The sequence below is a fragment of the Hoplias malabaricus genome, chromosome 15 (genome assembly GCF_029633855.1).
Source record: "Hoplias malabaricus isolate fHopMal1 chromosome 15, fHopMal1.hap1, whole genome shotgun sequence".
NCBI classification, from domain to species: domain Eukaryota; kingdom Metazoa; phylum Chordata; class Actinopteri; order Characiformes; family Erythrinidae; genus Hoplias; species Hoplias malabaricus.
This window is the reverse complement of record NC_089814.1, coordinates 8,896,851-8,916,065: the sequence shown is the minus strand read 5'-3', so window position 1 is coordinate 8,916,065 and position 19,215 is coordinate 8,896,851. Positions and strand designations below refer to the sequence as shown.

The 19,215-nt window shown below is 39.2% G+C and overlaps 1 protein-coding gene across 5 annotated transcripts; it reads left to right on the top strand.

Annotated features, from left to right (window-relative positions):
- Window positions 1-5,552: 5,552 nt before the first annotated feature.
- LOC136668671 (dual specificity tyrosine-phosphorylation-regulated kinase 4-like) lies at window positions 5,553-14,474 on the top strand. Of its 5 annotated transcripts, none has more exons than XM_066646334.1 (21): window positions 5,553-5,688; window positions 6,633-6,725; window positions 7,029-7,106; window positions 7,560-7,643; window positions 8,088-8,156; window positions 8,458-8,535; window positions 8,982-9,065; window positions 9,454-9,606; window positions 9,841-9,955; window positions 10,208-10,371; window positions 10,472-10,608; window positions 10,762-10,902; window positions 11,153-11,291; window positions 11,764-11,842; window positions 11,930-12,102; window positions 12,346-12,406; window positions 12,508-12,631; window positions 12,723-12,857; window positions 13,210-13,273; window positions 13,545-13,857; window positions 14,063-14,474. In XM_066646334.1, exons 1-18 carry the CDS (start codon window positions 5,629-5,631, stop codon window positions 12,829-12,831), a joined length of 1,941 nt encoding a protein of 646 aa, XP_066502431.1. In that variant the 5' UTR covers window positions 5,553-5,628; the 3' UTR covers window positions 12,832-12,857; window positions 13,210-13,273; window positions 13,545-13,857; window positions 14,063-14,474. The 5 variants fall into 5 exon arrangements, with proteins under 5 accessions (XP_066502431.1, XP_066502434.1, XP_066502435.1 ...); XM_066646338.1 differs by lacking the exon at window positions 5,553-5,688 and adding an exon at window positions 6,019-6,027 and having other exon boundaries at window positions 14,063-14,473; XM_066646335.1 differs by lacking the exon at window positions 5,553-5,688 and adding an exon at window positions 6,384-6,442 and having other exon boundaries at window positions 14,063-14,473.
- Window positions 14,475-19,215: the final 4,741 nt, after the last annotated feature.

The window sequence follows — 19,215 nt, the reverse complement described above, 5'->3', positions numbered from 1 at the left end:
TCATGCTTGGCCATGCTGTTTTATCTCAAATTAACTCTGCACCTACTTTTTAACTCACACAGAATCACTGATCACCTTCTCCTTCCTCAGACTCTTACATCATTAATATTCTACATTCACATTGCTATAACCCCTTCATCTGTCATCAATTCACCTTTTTTTTTTCCTCTGTTGTGTCTCCGGAGGAGGATGGGTTCCCCATGAGTCTTGGTTCCTTCCAAGGTTTCTTCCTCGTGTGCTGAGCAAGTTTTTCCTTGCCACTGTTGCCCCTGACTTGCTCATAGGAGGCTGGGACCCGGATCTATGTAAAGTGGCTTTAAGACAACTTTTTGTTGTGAAAAGCTCTATATAAATAAAATTTGATTGAATGAGTGTAGAATATTACAGAATTTCTTCTTTATTTTGGAGTCAATTACATCGAGACACCTGAGGTAGTCCAGTGGCCTTACCCACTTCAAATGAGATGCAGTGGACTTCATTCTTACTTCATACAGCGAGAGACCTGGGGCTGGTCAGATTTCTTGATGAATCCTATGGTAGTCTTGACTTGTTATTACATATTCCGACCATGTATCGAGAGTCACAGTAGTGAATGACATGTTGTTCTTGTGATGACACCTCCAAAATTAAATGCCTCAGTAATAATATTAGGCCCCTTCCACACGGATCTGTATAGTTTTAAAAATGGCAAATTTCCCGTCTCCTCTGCTCTCTCGCTGCATTATCATTACCAGTCCAGTAGGGGGTGTGATGGAATTTGTTTATTGAAATGATTCATAATCAATAGAGGTATTTTTAATCAGCAATGACCATGTATGCTTCTGTAACTGATTTTGTTCCTCAAGTCTCTGTGTGAACAGCATTTACATTTATGCATTTGGCAGAGCTGGGTCTTCAAGGATTTCTTGAATGCGGAGAGGGTTCCTGTTGCTCTGATGGTGCTTGGAAGCTCGTTCCACCAGCGTGGTACCAGAGATGAGAATAGCCTCGACTGACCTGTACGGGGGGTTGGCCGTGTTAGTTGGCGCTCCTTTGAGGAACGGAGAGGGTGGGCGCTAACATATTAGTGATTTAAATTTGATGCGAGCAGCTAAGGGTAGGCAATGCAGCTCAACTAATAGGGGCGTGACATGTGCTCTTTTAGGCTGGTTGAAAACCAGGCGTGCTGCAGCATTCTGGATCATCTGTAGCATTCTCACAGCACAGGCCGGAAGACCTGTCAGGAGGGTGTTGCAATTGTCAAGACGGGAGATTACTAGGTAACGTGACCTGCAAAGGTCAGCTGGTCATCAACCATGACACCCAGGTTTCTTACAACCTTGGTGGGAGCCACTGATAGGGACTCTTGGCTGCTCTTGAAGCCGGATTGGTTCGAGTCAAGGAGGTTATGTAGGGAGAGGAATTTTGTTGCCTGCTTAAAGACAGCTCTTTCAATGATTTTAGACCGGAAGGGGAGGAGAGACTGGTCGGTAGTTCTCTACTATAGAGGGAGCAAGAGAAGGTTTTTTGAGTAGAGGTCTTACCTGAGCTTGCTTGAAGGTGTTTGGAAATGTTCCCGAGGTTAGTGAAGAATTGATTACATGAGTGGCTGCGGACACAATGGACGGAGCTATGGTTTCCAGTAGGGTGGTAGGAATGGGATCCAGTGGACAGGATGGAGGACGGCCGCCTCCAAGAAGATTTGATACCTCGTCTTCTGTGAGAGGAGTGAAAGCAGGGAAGGAAGCAGTAGGTTTAGGAGGATTCGAAGGGAGAGCCGGAGGCTGTGTAGAAGGGTCAGAAAACCGGCTGCTAATTGCAGCAACTTTGCTGGTGAAGAAGTCAGCACATGCGTCAGCAGTGAGGTTGGTTGCAGAGGGTGCAGGTGGAGGGTTCAGTAGAGACTTGAAGGTTGAAAACAGCTTCCGGGTGTCAGTAGCATTGTTGATTTTGTCTTGGTAGAATTTCGTTTTTGCAGAGGTGACGTTTGATGAAAAGGCTGAGAGCAGAGATTGCAGTTTTGTCAGGTGTGATGGGTCTTTTGTTTTTCGCCATCTCCTCTCAGCAGCTCTGAGGTTAGTTCGCATTGATCGAAGGGAGTCAGTAAGCCACGGGTGGGGCTGCATGTGTCTTGCGAGTCTGATAGTCAGAGGGCACAGGCGATCCAAGCAGGCGCTCAGAGATGGGCAGAGTGACTCTGTGGCGTCATTGACCTCGAGATGAGAAGGTGCTGAGGGGTGGGAGAGCATAAGTCACAAGGGCAGAGAAGTGGGTGGGAGAGGTTGCGGAGATTGCGCCGGAAGGGGACAGAGGGAGCGGACACAGTGGGTTGCTGAGGGAGACAAGCAATGGTCAGAGAGATGTAGAGGAGTAACTTATACAGAGTTAATTAAGCAGTGTTTGGTGAGAATGAGATCAAATGCATTACCTGCTTTGTGAGTTGAAGGGGTGCTTACCTGCTGTAGCTCAAAGTAGTGGGTCAGAGAGAAGAAATCAGCAGCGGCTGGAGTGTCTAGGTGGATGTTCATGTCACCGAGAATGAGCATGGGACAGTCATGTTCAGGGATGGAAGAAAGCAGGGTGTCTAGCTCTTCTAGGAAATCGCCCAGTTGCCCTGGGGGACGATATACAAAAACCACATACATTTTTACAGGAGCAGTCACCAGGATGGCATGGTATTCGAAGGAGCTGTACGAGACTGATGATTCAAACTGGGTATCAGTTTGAATCATCAGTCCATATGTTGTATCCATGTGTTTGGAAATCAACAGCCCCGTACCACCACCTCGTTTACCAGGCCGTTGGGTATAAGGAGGCTTATGTGTGTGCGTGTGTTTCAAGTAACAGCATATCGATACTTTCCGTTCAACTCCTTTTGTCTCTGGGCCATAGAGAGGAAATAACCGAAACCAACTGGGTAGAGGGGGAAGCACTAAGTGCATCGGGAAAGGTGATTGATATGTAAAGACAGTGAACAAATGGTAACTTGGCTTGTAGCCAAACTGAGAACAGAATACATCGGAATGTGGTTGATATGGAAAAAGAGCAAACAAATGGTAACTTCAAAGGGTGCCATGGTAATGATGGTGGGGGAATTGTAGGTATAAAAGACACTGGTTGAGAAACGGTCAGAGAGAGAGAGGAAAAGGTGCTACGCATTACATTCTCTCCAAATAAATTGTTCTTTCATTTGATACAGACTCAGAGACTCAGTTTTCTTATTTCTGTCATAATTTTCGACCACAGGGACCATAGTACCTCTTAAAGGGAGACATCAAAACACCACAAAGCATGAGAAAAACACAAAGGTTCAATCTCAAATCACTCTATACTCCCTATGTAGTGCACTACCCAAGTCATGAAATTACTGAACCCAGAGCTTAATAATAATAATACAAATTTCCAATACAACGTCCTTGATGTTAATCATATGTGGGATTCTGAAATCTAGTGATATCTGCATGTATACATTGTAGTTTTATGACTTTTGTAACTCACTATATAGGGAGATAGGAGCTGTGTGTGCCATCAGCATTTCAGAAAATATCCGTTTTCCTCATTGACACGAGAACAGAGACAACAGCGTTTGTTGGAACACTACAAATTACAGATAACGTTATGCAGAAATTATTTTGTTACTTGATTAATTTATTAATAAATCTAAATGTATTCGTTTGAAATAAATATGCAGTAAATTTCAGGTAAATCAGTCAACAACAAACAAAGGGCAGTAGAACAAAAAATATCTGGATGAAAAAATAAATTAATTACAGCAAGAATGTACAAAAGCAAACAATGGAGTGCTGCACCACTGTACAGAATGAATAAGACTGATTTTTAGTAGTTTTTTGAGGATTACCTGTGACAATAGTACACTGTACATCTATTTGCTCAACCCGTTAGAATCAGACACCAAGAAATAAAACATTTTCAGAGCAGCCTGCTGCTTATCTGTCACGGCTGCGCAGGGAGGACGAGGAGATGGACGTAAACGCAAGGAATATTATTTAAACAAAGACAGAATCAAAATAAACACGGGTAATAAATACAGACGGTAATAAAGACAACACTAAACTAGGACAGACAGAGAAAAGCCATGAACTGGGGTAGACACGTAAACAGAAGGACCTAGAAACATATATCTACACACAACACCAGACAAGGGAGCACTGAAACAACGGGACTATATATACACACAAAAAGCATAGACAATGAACACCTGGGACTGAAAACGAGAGGGTAGGGCTACAAAGGAGACACTTTCGAGAGGACGGGACTAGGGAGGAGACATGAACAATAACAAACAGAGCCATGTGCTAAGTGAGCACATGGCAGGGAAAACAGATACGATAGGACAAGGGCGTGACATTATCATTTGCATGCACATAAATAACTAGCATCTGCATACATCAGGCAAGTGACAACAGGAGGACAAATGCTTGGAAAATCATAAGAGCAATGGACCTTGTATTGAACCCTGTGGGATCTCATTACAGCATGCTTCCAAATAGCAGGGAAAATTCACTGGTTTAAATCCAGTCATATCACTGACCTGCTGTCAAGGAAATGGTTAATTTTGCAGCTTTACACCACTTTAACACTCATTTGTTGCTCCATGCTAATTTAACGTTGCTTGCATCAAATTCAAAATGGGTATAATTAATAATAATAATAATAATAATGATGATAATAATAAAATGAAATATTTCCTTTATATTGTTTTCAAATGAATAAACGTTTAAATTATTTGCCCATCAATGCATTATGTATTTATTTACATTTTTTGCACAGCATGCCAAATAAAAGACATACAAAAAACCCACACAATTGTTTATGTAAATTATGTATATATGTGTATATAATGTGCCAATATTATATTTCTTCATGCCATTTTTTATATATGTAATTGGCATAATAACTTCCCTTGATTACAGCTACAGAAGAGTACAGCGTGAATTCAACTGGAATTATTACAAAAATTATAAAAGTAAATGCATTTTGTGAGACCTGGATGAAACAAATCTAGTCTGAAAAGGTTTGGGAAAACTGGTAAAGTTATGAGGTCAGTTTGATCCTAGACAGGAAATAGGGGATTTGATTTTCCTGGAAATTCAAAGGCTCCTGGTGATTTGGGAAGCCATTTTTCAGTTTTTCTTTTCCCATTTTTTTCTCGTGCTACATACAAATAATGACTGTGAACCCCTTCTAATAAGATATACATTACAGTATAATAAGTGTGTAGTTGAACAGTATTTTTACTGTGTAGTGTTGTCGCCGTCTGCTGGCGATCTTTGTGAACTGCGGCGCAGGTTCAATTTCAGCGTCAGTTTCGTGTTATTTATGAAAATTGATTTGTACATAACGTGTTGCTTTCACGTTGACAGTTAGTATACATCCAATGCACGTGTGTAAATGGACACAGCGATGGTATTTTCTGGAATTTTCTGGTATTTTCTTCGCTAGTGCTAAATGACATCACAAAACAACGGCCTCTGTGACATCACAGTTGATGTCACAAACGTAACTCATTCTTTATAAGAGGTGTCGCTGAACGTTCAGCTTCAGAATGATCATCGGTAACACACCTGTTTAACTGCTTGACAAAGATAGGTGTGAAACAAACATATCAACATACTTTAAAATACCTGGATGAATACCTCCAGAAGAGAAATGGAAAAGGCTCAGAAGAGAACTACTTTTCCTGCAAAGGTAGGATCACTAAACTTGTTATTAAACAAAATTGTCTCAGAGGTAAAATTTTAAACACCTCAAATTAATGGGTTACTGGTACATTGTTTTAATTTTAAAAATATGAGATAAAGCCGCTCAACAAGTGTCAGGCACCTTACAAGTGAATCATTTCTGATCGTCACTCAGAAAATATGAGAAAAATCACAATCCTGTGTAAATATAAGGAATTTTAACATCTTTTGGAAATAAAAGTAGTCTAATAAAACAAAAGGGGCATCAGAGCAGTGCTGCAGCTGATACAAAGGTCTATGGTCTCTGGGCCCTGGGCTTCACCCTCAACTCCCACAAAGGAATTTGGTGTGTGATTATTTTTTATTGTAATTTAATTGCTTTTTTTTATGTCTCCCTGTGTAAAGAGACCTTGGGTAATCGAAAAGCACTGTATAAATACAACTTATTATTCTCCATGTGTCTGTGTGGGTTTCCTTCAAGTACCTTTCAATGTGGCTTGAGTGATCAGGAACTATTCTACTGTCATTTATGACTTTCTGTTTCACTAGGGTAAAAATATAATGTGACACATGCCAGTTTCCTATTAATACAGAAAAATAGGGTGTGTCTGAATTCGCACCCTAAGCCCTAGTTAGTCTACTAATTAAGGTGTCCGCCATTTTGTAGTGTTCTTGGGTCGCTCCAGGTTTACTCTGCAAAATGGCGGACAGGATTGAAGGAGTTGTAGCGGCCAGTTTTGTTTATGATTGTGGTATTAATTGTAAAAAGTTTAACATTATAAATTGTAATGTGTGTCTCTGTTTTATGAAATAAGTTCCTTTTTAAATTGTGTGTAAACAGCCATAAGCTAAAAATGTATGAATATAGTTTAACTCGTTTTTGGTTGTTGAGTGAGTTTATAATGATTTAATTAATCACAGCTACTGATCTCAGCTTATGTACCTCCACAGGGTGGGAAGCTTGATGCCCTCCCTGCCCTTCCCCAGATTAAAACACCTCAAACTGGGAAGGCTAAACTGGTACCAGGCAATCCCAGAAAACTGGTAAGACCGAAATAAAAGTCTGTTAGTTCATGCAGTGGTAAAGCTAATTTGTAAAGAATTCCTTTTACCACTCATTAAGAGTGCACTGTGTTCAGTTTCACGGTGTATAGACACATTTACCCGTCTACTGGTTTGTACACAGCTAAATCCCTACTGAGTGTTGTTCTTGAGTGGCATGTTTATAGGATAACCAATTTTGCTGCCTTAATTGATTTGTGTTTGTGTGTGTCGTAGAGTGCGTCAGAGGGTTTATATTTATTAAGTTATCTCATCTTGTACTACTCTGTTTATTTGCCCTCACAGGGTGTGAAGCCTGATGCCCTCCCTCAGCTTAAAAAACCAGAAGCTGAGAAGGCTCAACCAGGCTGTCCCAGAAGACTTGTAAGACTTCCGTTCATACATGCAATAGTAAAATCCACTTGCAAGGAACTCCCTTTACCCCCCACCAGGAGTTCCCTAATCTTTCACTGGCAGAATTATTTCTTAAAACTTTTAGGTGTTTCCTGTTTATATCAGGAATAGTGCTGAATGAGACTGACACAACACCAAACTACTGTATAATAGATAAATGGTACCACAACCCCATTTCCAGAAAAGTTGAAACACTGTGAAAAGTGTAAATAAAGAGTGCAGTGATGTGCAAATTATTTTAACACTATTTTTAATTTAAAATGGTACAAAGACAATATTAGAAATGAGGAAACATAACGATATATATTTGCCTGTTGTTATCTGTGTATTTGTGTGTGTGTGTGTGTGTGTGAGAGAGAGAGGCTTTTATTTTTATTTCAGTAATCTCAGTTTGTATTGAACTATGTTTATTTGCCCCCACAGGGTGGTAAGCTTGATCCCCTACCCCAGATTAAAAAGCCTGAAGCAAGGAAGCCTCAAATGGGACCAGGCTATCCCAGAAAACCGGTAAGACATCCGTTAACACATGGAGGAGTAAAACACACTTGCAAGGAATTCCCTTTACCCCCCACCAGGAGTTCCCTAATCTTTCACTGGCAGAATTATTTCTTAAAACTTTCAGGTGTTTCCTGCTTAAATCAGGAATTGTACTGAATGAGACTGACACAAACTACAACGAATACGGCTCTATGCCATTAACAGAGATAACAGACTTGAACTGGGATACTTTCTCTAGACTGAGCTACATTTAAATACATTTATCCTCGTAATACACAGTGTTCTGTTTCACAGTGTATAGCCACATTTACCTCCACTGGTTTGTATACAGCTGATACTCTGCTTAACATTGTCCTTGACTGGCATGTTTGAGGCATCAACAATATTGCTGCCTTATTTGAGTTCAGTGTGTGTGACTTACAGTGTGTGTGATGTGTTTATCTACCTCCACAGGCTGGGAAGCTTGATGCACTCCCTGCCCTTCCCCAGATTAAAACACCTCAAACTGGGAAGGCTAAACTGGTAAGACTGAAAAAAGTCTGTTAATTCATGCAGTGGTAAAGCTAATTTGTAAAGCATTCCTTTTACCACTCATTAAGAGTGCACTGTGTTCAGTTTCACGGTGTATAGATACATTTACCTGTCTACTGGTTTGTACATAGCTAAATCCCTACTGAGTGTTGTTCTTGAGTGGCATGTTCATAGGATAACCAATTTTGCTGCCTTAATTGATTTGTGTGTGTGTGTGTCGTAGAGTGCGTCAGAGGGTTTATATTTATTAAGTTATCTCATCTTGTACTACTCTGTTTATTTGCCCTCACAGGGTGTGAAGCCTGATGCCCTCCCTCAGCTTAAAAAACCAGAAGCTGAGAAGGCTCAACCAGGCTGTCCCAGAAGACTTGTAAGACTTCCGTTCATACATGCAATAGTAAAATCCACTTGCAAGGAACTCCCTTTATCCCCCACCAGGAGTTCCCTAATCTTTCACTGGCAGAATTATTTCTTAAAACTCTCAGGTGTTTCCTACTTATATCAGGAATAGTGCTGAATGAGACTGACACAAACTACAACGAATACGGCTCTATGCCATTAACAGAGATGACAGACTTGAACTGGGATACTTTCCATAGACTGGGCTACATTTAAATACATTTATCCTCGTAATACACAGTGTTCTGTTTCACAGTGTATAGCCACATTTACCTGTCCACTTGTTTGTATACAGCTGATACTCTGGTTAACACTGTCCTTGACTGGCATGTTTGCAGCATCAACAATATTGCTGCCTTATTTGAGTTCAGTGTGTGTGACTTACAGTGTGTGTCATGTGTTTATCTACCTCCACAGGCTGGGAAGCTTGATGCACTCCCTCAGCTGAAAAATCCTCAAGCTGAGAAGCCTCAACTGGGACCAGGCTCGACAAGAAATCTGGTAAGACGTCCGTTGATTCATGACGCGATAAAGCTCACTGTAAATATTCCCTTTACCACATACCACGCATCCACCAGAGTTCCCTAATTTTTGACTGGCAGGATTATTATAATGTCTGAAAATGCTGAACGTATCATGTGACTTGACTGAACTTTAAATAAATGTTAATAAATATAATTAAAATGCACGATGGAAAGTTTTCGTACAGTTTGTTTGTGTTTTTTAATGAAGGTTTCATGAATGAGGCTTATTTTATTTAAAGTACCGTGTTGTACAGTTAAAATGGGTATACTTTGTATACAATGTAATTGTGAGTGTGGATGGAATAGCAGGCTAGACATGTGACTGTAATGCCTTGGGCACTCACTTGCCTTTTCTTTTTATGTAGAACAATGGATGTCACAAACTTCCACAAATAAAACCGAAGCCTCAACCTGCAGCCTTTGCTAAGTCCAAGGTCCAAGGAGTGGGTAAATTGCCTCATATCAATGACAAAAGGCAGCCCAGTTCCGGCTTGACGACACACAAACGTCTGAATCCTGTAAGTAGCCTGGCGCCCAGCTTTCTACAGACACTGAAGCCATCACAATTAAAATAATTGATTGTCAAACAGAACTAAAGTTGACATATCTCCTTTACAGTGGGACTGTTACAAGATACACATACATACAATATGTGTGTAATATATGCAGATATATGCAGTAGTGTTCTTATTGGCCAACACTGGCACGTTTATCTGATTCATGTGCATTGTCTGTGGAATATTATCAATAAGGAGACAAGGCCAGTTCAGGGGAACTCTTCAGAGAACAGTGCCTCCAATTGCTCATCCTTCATGCAGCAGCACAAGAGGCATCTGGAGACTTATCCGCTCCCCATGTGTCCACAAGGTAAAAAAATGTAGAGTCTACATTTAAGAAGATCTCAGAATAGGAAAGCCAGTCTGTACATTTTCCCTCGGCTGCAAGAGATTTCTTGTGGTCTTTCTTGCATATAGAAAATGTTCTTCCATTTGTATCCTTGTAATGTCACAAAAAGTGTCTCGGAAACTCTTAATAGCTATGGACTCATCACAACTACACCTATTAGGTAATGAAATGGAGTCAAAAAGGTTTATTTACCATTTTTTGTATGTCTTTCAGACGTACAAAAGAACTTTGGGCAGAGGCTGACTGTGTTTGAGCAGCAAGAGGTTTTGGGGTACTCTGAGATTTGGTACCTGGGACTGAAAGCCAAGAAGATTCATGGCTGTTTTGGCAAGGCCCATAATCATGGCTATGATGATAAGCATGGTGCCTACAAACAGGTGGGGTTCTAGTTCATTTCTACATGAAGAAGCTTAATACCGTCCGTCATTTCAGTAGATGAAGGAGAGGAGATCACGTTTGTTGTTGTTATGTTTTCAGGTGATTCATGACCACTTAGCGTACCGCTATGAAGTCTTGGGCTTCATTGGACAAGGAACCTTTGGCCAAGTCTTCAAGTGTCGGGATCACAAAACCCAGAAGATGGTGGCTATCAAAATCATTCGAAACAATCCGAGGTTATTATGTTTGGTCATATAATGTTTAACCTTTATGACTTCTCACAATTGATGACTGCAGTATGGTGCTAATTAGTTAATACAGTATATATTGCTAGCTTACACATGGTACTTTCTAAACTGGTTTCTGGGTGTTGTTTTGCCTGTGTTTAGTCACCATAAACAAGGAATGGTGGAGCTAAGAATGCTACATTATTTGCGGAGGAGGAACATAGACAGTACCTACAACGTTATACGTATGGAGGAGTTCTTCTACTTCCGCAATCATCTATGCTTCACCTTTGATCTCATGGGGTGAGTGTATATGTGTGAGCACAGCTTTATACTACTCTAATTGCTCCCCGTCCTGGAGAGCAAACACATCCACCCTGTTTTAGAAAGGGCTTGTTAATTAGCAGACTAATGATGATAATTAATCAGCAAAAAAACATCAAAACATAGAGAGCAGAGGAACTCCAGGATGAGTGTTGGAAACCACTCGACGAGGTATCCCCTTTTGCAGCATAGGGTCCTTAATTAATATTACACCTTTTTGTCTGCTCAGGCCAAACCTGGATGAGAAAATAAAGAGGGAAGGGCCTTACGGCTTCAGCCAGGAAATGGTGCGCCACTTTGCTGAGATGCTGCTAAAATCCTTGAACATTCTGAAGGAGAAGAAGATCGTCCACAGTGACCTTAAGCCTGTGAGTACCACCACAGCCAACATTCGCTGATGTTTAAAAACCATTTGAGGATGTTGGAGTCTGTTGGATCATCATTTTAACTCAATTTTAAATATGGTGTTCCAGATTTTATAGATTAAGAATGGCTCATGTTGTGTTCTGTACTGTTAAACCTATCAGCCCCGATGCCTAGTTGTGATATTTTCAGAGAACTTGGCAGAGTCACATTGTAAATCAAAATAAGGAAATGGAAATTTTCCAACATTATATAAAACAACAGAATTGTTCCACACGAGTGAGCAAGCACACTTAGAGTTTGTATTGCTGAAGGCTGCTGTAGATATTTTTAATTTGAGCAACAACACACAACAAACAAAAACATGATCAAAATCCATGCGCAGCAGTGAGACTTGTCTTATATAAAAGGGAAAGTGTAAACAGGAAAAATAATCTCATAAATAAACAGCTGATCACATCATTATTTTGTGTAAAGGGGAACATTGTGGAGTCACAAGACGGCCTAGGCATCACTGTGGTTGACTTTGGATGCAGCTACAATGAAGATTTCAGACGTGAGTGAAACAAATTTTGCGTACCTGTACATGTATGTGGGACCAATATATCTCTTTTAATCTTTACGTCTACATCTTGCTCTTTAGCGCGCACAGGAATCGGAACCCGGTTTTATCGCCCTCCGGAGTTAATGCTGGGTCAGCCCAGCTCCTGTGCTATTGACATGTGGAGTTTGGGCTGCATCCTGGCTGAACTCGATACGGGTCGCCCTCTTTTTCCCGGAGCTGATGAGAATGATCAGATTGAACGTATTGCTGAGGTAAAGACACACTTTGCTTTTCTAGTTATATATGTAGTAATAATAAATAACAGTTTTGAATTCTCATCACATTTCCCAATATCGCAGGGGTCTCTGAGCTAGTTGAAACTGGTAATATTGTTCGAGTTCATGGGCAATAAGCCTCATGATCATACGGCACACTATTTAGCACATTAACATTTTACATAACATTATATTCTATGTGACGTGTGTGTGTTTATTTTCTTTAAATGTATATTTCAGGTGATTGGCCTACCACCTTATTACGTTCTTCAGACTGGTTACAGCAGACACCGGTTCTTTGGTGAGCACTTCATGTGGGAAGGATAAGAGTGTGTCATGATAATAGGCAAGGATATGGTATTGAGCGGTCTGTTTTGTATATTTTTATTTTTTTTGTCACAGATGTAGACGAAAGCCTTAATTACACACTCAAGGGCAAGAACCGAAAGCCCAGCTCCGTAGATCTGGCAGCTGTTTTAAACACGGACGACGCAGCGTTCGTGGACTTTATCAAACGCTGTTTGATGTAAGTGATCACTGAACAGTTTTATTCAAAAAGGGATCTGTTGTTGTCTGTCTGGGTTAATGAGGCATGTGTTATCACTTGACCCCTTAAGGTGGGACCCCATGATGAGACTTACCCCAGAGGAAGCTTTGCGACATCCATGGATTCAGGGTGGCACAACAGGCGACTCTGATTCTAGCGAATCCTGCGAGCAATGTTGAATTAGCCTCCCTTAAATGCTGGAATTGTGAGTACATTTGTTCATACACTCAAAAAAATTCCCTTGTCTGGATACAAGAGTATTGACATATTCTTATTCTTTAAAAACCATGCTGTTTCTCACTAAAATTCTTTTTGCTAAAGTTAACTTAAGTTTTCAACAAACAAATTTCTGTTTATGGAGTCACCACCAGTAAAATAAATAAATATTCATCTCAATGGAGCAGAAATAGAGCAATATCCTCATTTTATTCATGCTTTTCAATGTATGGAGTTCTCTCCATTGTCTAAAAATACTCCAGGTGCCTCTGCCATGAGCAGAGAAAAGAGAAAGACAAGCATTCCAGACTGAGACCGTTTGTTTTTTCACTCATTTACAGACACTGAGGCTTCATAAACACATCAAACTGGTTTCCAGCACGCAAACTGGAGAGCTAGCAAATGGTGAGGAAACCTCTTCTGAATTCTATATAAAAAATGTGTTTTTGGTTACAATTTTGTACGTTACATTTAAATATGACCTTATATCAAAATTATCATGCATTTGTTATTAAAGCTGTTCAAGCTTCTTTATTGCTCCAGTAAATTCAGTTGTAAAGGTTTTTCAGATTAGAGACACTGTAAGAGACTGAAACATGACGGAGGTGTGACCTATACGTACTGAGAGAAAGCCAGCTTCTGAATGCAGAGTGGTTCTATTCTATTTTTATTTCAGGTGCTTGGACTACCACAAACCAAATTTCTCAGGCTTGCCTATGTCAAAGGGGTCAACAGGAAAGCTGGTCAAGAAAACTTCTCTGCAGCTGGTTCTTCATCTGGAATCAAGACCATAAATATAATCGCTCCATCACCTATTTCTATCAAATATAGAACATCTGAGGTGTATTTCAATGACACTACTTTGCTCCTTTTCTAGTGGAGAATTCAAGATGGAGGCCTCCAGCCATCGTCTCCCGCCAATAGGAGCCAGTGGAGCAGAATGCCCAGAGAAGTTTGCCAGATGGGTTACTGGACACATGGCAGTTGAGGTGATGAAAAGAGAAATGACTTGACGTTTCATTGTTGGCTAAGTGTTCTTCATAGTTCATGGGATTGCCCACTGTGTGTTACATGGTCAGAGAATCTTGAGGCTTAAATCTCATGGCATATCAAGAACACTTGGCACTCTAAATGTAAGTGTTACATTCCGTCTCCTGTACTGATGTGGGGTGTGTGTGTGTGTTCTCTTTACAGATTATTCAGAGTATTATTACCAGTAGATTGACCAGAGGAGGATAGGTCACCCCTTGTGAGCCTTGGTTCCTCCCAAGGTTTCTTCCTCAGCCGAGGGAGTTTTTCCTTGCCACTGTCGCCACTGGCTTGCTCACCTGGGGATTTTTACATTTCATGTCAAATATTTGTCTTACTGGAATTCTCTGAAGCTGCTATGTGACGACACCAGTTGTAAAAAGTGCTATACAAATAAATTTGATATGATTTGATTTTGCCTCAAGTGTGTCTTTCAGCATCTTAACCATGTACAACATTGCCAATATGGGTTAATAAATTGTGATTGTATCTAATGTAAGGATTTGTGGTTATTGTGTTGAGATATTTTTGACTAAGCACAGTCCTGCTCATAAACATATGTTTGTGCAACTGAATGTGTATGTTCACAGTGGGTGGCCTTTAGGGTACAGGAATTAATTACTAAGAAAAGGTGTCTGGATACTTTAAACCTTACAAACAATGACATAAAACTGATAAACTGATGAAAAAAAATTGTTTTAAAAAATAACATACACTCTGTAGGTATATTTTTCACTTCTACTGCATCATAATCTGTAATGAAAAATATTTAATAGATGTGAGGTTCGTGTGACAGGAGTTGGTACATCAGTGAGATGGTACTAACTTGTACAAACAGTTCCACTTCTTGTTGTGTGGACTTTCCAAACTTTTGATTTTTGATTGATTTGACACCTGACAGCACACTGCCCCCTCACTAACCAATCTGTGGTCTAAAATATGTAAGATCTTATTTAAATTTGCTTCCTGCAGGTAACGTGTTTACACATTTTGTGTACAATTGTAACAATTTTACATACAACCATTTGTCTTAGTCCTAGTAAAAACATACAGTGGATGTGGAATTAACTTAAGGAAATTTGTGTTTGGTAGATTATTACTTTGTTGTAACAATGTAGCAATATATCTTATACCATTGGAAAGTTGTTAAATACCCTTTTAAATGGTGCCACATTTGTAAGGAACATGCATTTGTGGGATGAGCAGTAGCACTGAATATGTGGGTTGCACCCATCAAAAATTTGCTAAATACTCACTGCCAATGACAACACACACCGACACACGTGTTGACGATAAAAATCCATTTCTGAGAGCAAATTTCAGCTTCATCTGGTGCTGAAGGGACAGAAAATTTCTAAAATAAGCGAAATAAGACGGTGTACACTGTTTAGAAGCACAGTTGGTGCTAACAGGCACTTGTGGTTTACCACACCACAGCAGATTTTTCAGCAAACTTAGGCTCAAACCACAGATATTTAGATGATAAAGCCATATACCTGTGAACACAAAGTCGAGTGAAGGATTTTCCGAGAATTTTGTCTGTTTACAGCTTTCTTCCTCTCTCTTTTATGGAAGTCTTTTTCCGCCACATGAAATAATACAGAAAAGGAAACAGTTTTTATTTTTCATTAATATGCAAAGAGTCGATGGGTGAGTGAATCTCTAGTGAGATGTCAAAACACAGGGGTCTACATTCAACGAAATGGTGTTTACCGTTGGCTAACTATATAAAACTTTCTTGTTAACTTATTTGAGCGACAGTGAGGATGCTTCTTATGCGCCCTGTTGGGTCATTCACTATACTAATATGACCACATGGTACACTCCAATGACACTCAGTTGGGTGTAGTGTTGTTAGAGTTAGAGACCTGTATATGACATGAATGGGAGAGCACTCCTATTTCTAAACTTGAGAAACTGGTCTCCTCTGTCCCCAGACGTCTGTTGAATGTTGTAAGAAGAAGGGGGGATGCCACACAGTGGTAAAAAATGGCCTTGTCCCAAATTTTTTGGGATTTGTTGATGCTATGAAATTTTGAATCAACATATTTTCCCTTTAAAAATTTTACATTTACTCAGATTAAACTTTTGATCTGTCATCTATGTTGTATTACGAATAAAATATTGACATTTGCCATCTCCACATCATTGCATTCAGTTTTTATTCACAATTTGTTTAGTGTCCCAACTTTTTTGGAATCCGGTTTGTAGGTATTTTTAAATAATTCTTAATAATAATTGAAATAACATCTTGCCAAGTCAGCAGGGTGTTAGATACAACAAACGAACCAGAAATATTTTTCAATTTGTCCACATTATGAACAAATGGTAAGAGGTGAAGTGAAAGAGCGAAGCATGTCATGGACTCCATATTAACCCATAATGAGTCAGTTCTATTGGCACACCAGCTGAGGATGTGTTTAATCTGAGCTGACCAGTAATATAATTGCATGTTTGGTACACCAGCACCCCCTTTCTCTTTAGATTTCATTAAATTAGCTCATTTAAGTGTGGGTTATTTATTATTCCAAATGAAAAATTACTATTTAAGTCTTTAAAAAATAAACTGGATATATAACAAGGGAGAGACTGAAATAAATATAGAAGACGAGGGAGAACATTCATTCTCAAGACATTTATCCTGCCAAAGAAAGATATTGGGAGAGAGCACCAAACATCCAAATCAATCTTAATTTTATTCACAAGGGGCAAATAATTTTTGGAAAAGAGATTCTTAAGATCTGGTGTTAGAAGAATGCCCAAATAATTAAAACCATCGATAGCCAAGTGAAATGGGAAACTGTCCCCTAGAAAAGAATCTGAAGATGCAGATGAACGAACAGGGACATTAAATGGTAATGCCATGGATTTTGAAAGGTTAATTTTGTATCCTAGATATCTACTATATTGAGCAACATCATCCAATATTTCAGGAAGTGGTTGGACAGAATTAGAAATAAATAATAAAACATCGTCTGCGTAAAGAGAAATTCTATGTTCCTCATCTCCCATTTTAATACCTGAAATACTGACATCTGTTCTAATCAACTCGGCCAGTGGTTCGATCACCAAAGCAAATATTAAAGGTGAGAGCGGGCATCCTTGTCTTGTGCCTCTTTTAATATGTATACTCTGTGAAATCTGTCCATTGGTTTGAACTGTGGCTTGAGGGTCAGAATATAAAAGTTTAACCAAATTAATAAAATTTGGTCCTAAATTAAATTTTTCAAGTGTGGCGAAAAGAAAAGCGCACTCCACACAGTCATAGGCTTAGCTAACATTTTGCAATCAGTGTTTAACAAACTTATTGGTCTGTAAGATGCGCAGTCCTGAGGGTCTTTCCCCTTTTTCAGAATTAAGCTAAGCTTGTTGCCATTTTCCAAGTTTCAGGCACTGAACCATGTTCAAGCAAATCATGAAAAACAGGTAGTAACATTGGATGAAGTTCAGGCCAAAAAGTTTTTAAAAACTCAGGTGGAAAGCCATCAGGACCAGGGGATTTATTAGAAGGCATGGCTTGCAATGCTTGGAAGACCTCTTCAGGAGAGAACATAGCATTTAAATCAGCCCTATCACCCTCTGATATGGCAGGAAGAGGTAGTTTATTAAAAAAAGACAAAATATCTATCTCTGATGCAGTATTCTCTGATTTATAAAGAGACTGATAATAGCTTTGAAAAGAACTGTTTATAACTGAAGGATCATATGAAATGGAAGCATCTGAATTTTTTAAAGATTTAATAGCTTTCATTCTGTTCTTTCTTTAACTGGTGTGCAAGAAGCCGACTTGATTTGTTGCCAAATTCTTAAAACTTCTGTTTTGAATAACTGAGTACTTTTTTAATGTGATTTGTGTGGTTCAAATTAAGCTTAGCTCTCGCCTGGCATAATCATAGCCAATTTGACTGGGCAGGAGAAGATTTATGTAATCTTTCCAAATGAATAACTTCTGTCTCCAGATCTAATTGTTCTTGATTCTGAATCTTTTTTATTGAAGAAGAATAGGAAATAATATCACCTCTGATTGTAGCTTTAGCTGCGTCCCATAAGGTAGCTGATGACACGGGAGAGTGTTTATTATCCTCCCAAAAATACTGAATATGTTGACGCATATAATCACAAAATGCCATGTTAGTAAGTAAAGAAGAGTGAAACCTCCAAGTCTTGCTGTTAGATATTGGAATGCCTTATTTCATTTTTCATATAGGCTGGAGCGTGATCAGACAGAACAACAGGGCCTATTTTGCTGTCCGTTACAAGGTGAATTGAACTATTGGGTATGAATATATAATCAACTGGAGAATATGAGCTGTGTGGGTTAGAATAAAAGTATAATCCCTGACTCGGGATTATATCCCTTCAAATATCGACCAGTCCAGAATCCATGCATATCTGATAAAGCACCAGTGAAGATTTGGAATTAGTTAAAAAATTAGACGATTCATCTAAATTATGATCCAAGACGCAATTAAAATCTCCTGCCATAATACCTACATTTTTGCGGTTACTGTTTAACAATAAAACAACATCAGACATAAATTTAGGACAGTCTTCATTTGGCGCATAAATGTTAAGTATAGTAATATGCTGTCCATATAACAAGCCTGAGATTATGACAGATCTGCCTTCAGGATCATTTATTTGTTTTTCCAAAATAAATGGCAAGTATTTGTTAATTAATATAGCCACGCCTAGTCTCTTCGAATTAGAATTACAAGATGCGAAATACACTTGTCCAACCCAATCTCTTTTACGCTTTAGATGCGCAACTTCTGACAAATGTGTTTCCTGAATCGTAGCAATTGATGCTCCCTCCTTTTGAAGAAAACAAGTTAAAATTTTCTTCCTTTTAATAACCTGCCCCAAACCTTTCACGTTCCAGGTTATATATTTAAAAGAATCATTCATACCCAGTCTCTGAAACAAATAAACACAGTGTGACTGCAAAAATGTAAAGTGTCATCTTAATGAAATAAAAAAAACCTTAAGTGCAACCATTTTAAATTTTACAAACACAAAAAAACACAAACATCCCATCCCACCCGCCCCAAGCCCCGCCCCCAAACGACGTGGCAGATTAAACAAGATTAGGTCACCAGACCCCACAAACGACAACCGCAATGAGAGTAAAAATCCCAAGAAAACCCACATTCTACATATCCCGTGGAGAAAAAAATGAAACCAAACAAAACGTCGCTCTGATACTTTACAATAAAGCAATGTTTGTCCAGATCTCAAAAGAAAGATAGAAGCAAAAACTTTCCGCCGATTTAAAAAAAAAAAGATAAATAATCTAAAAATAAATAAACAAATATAAA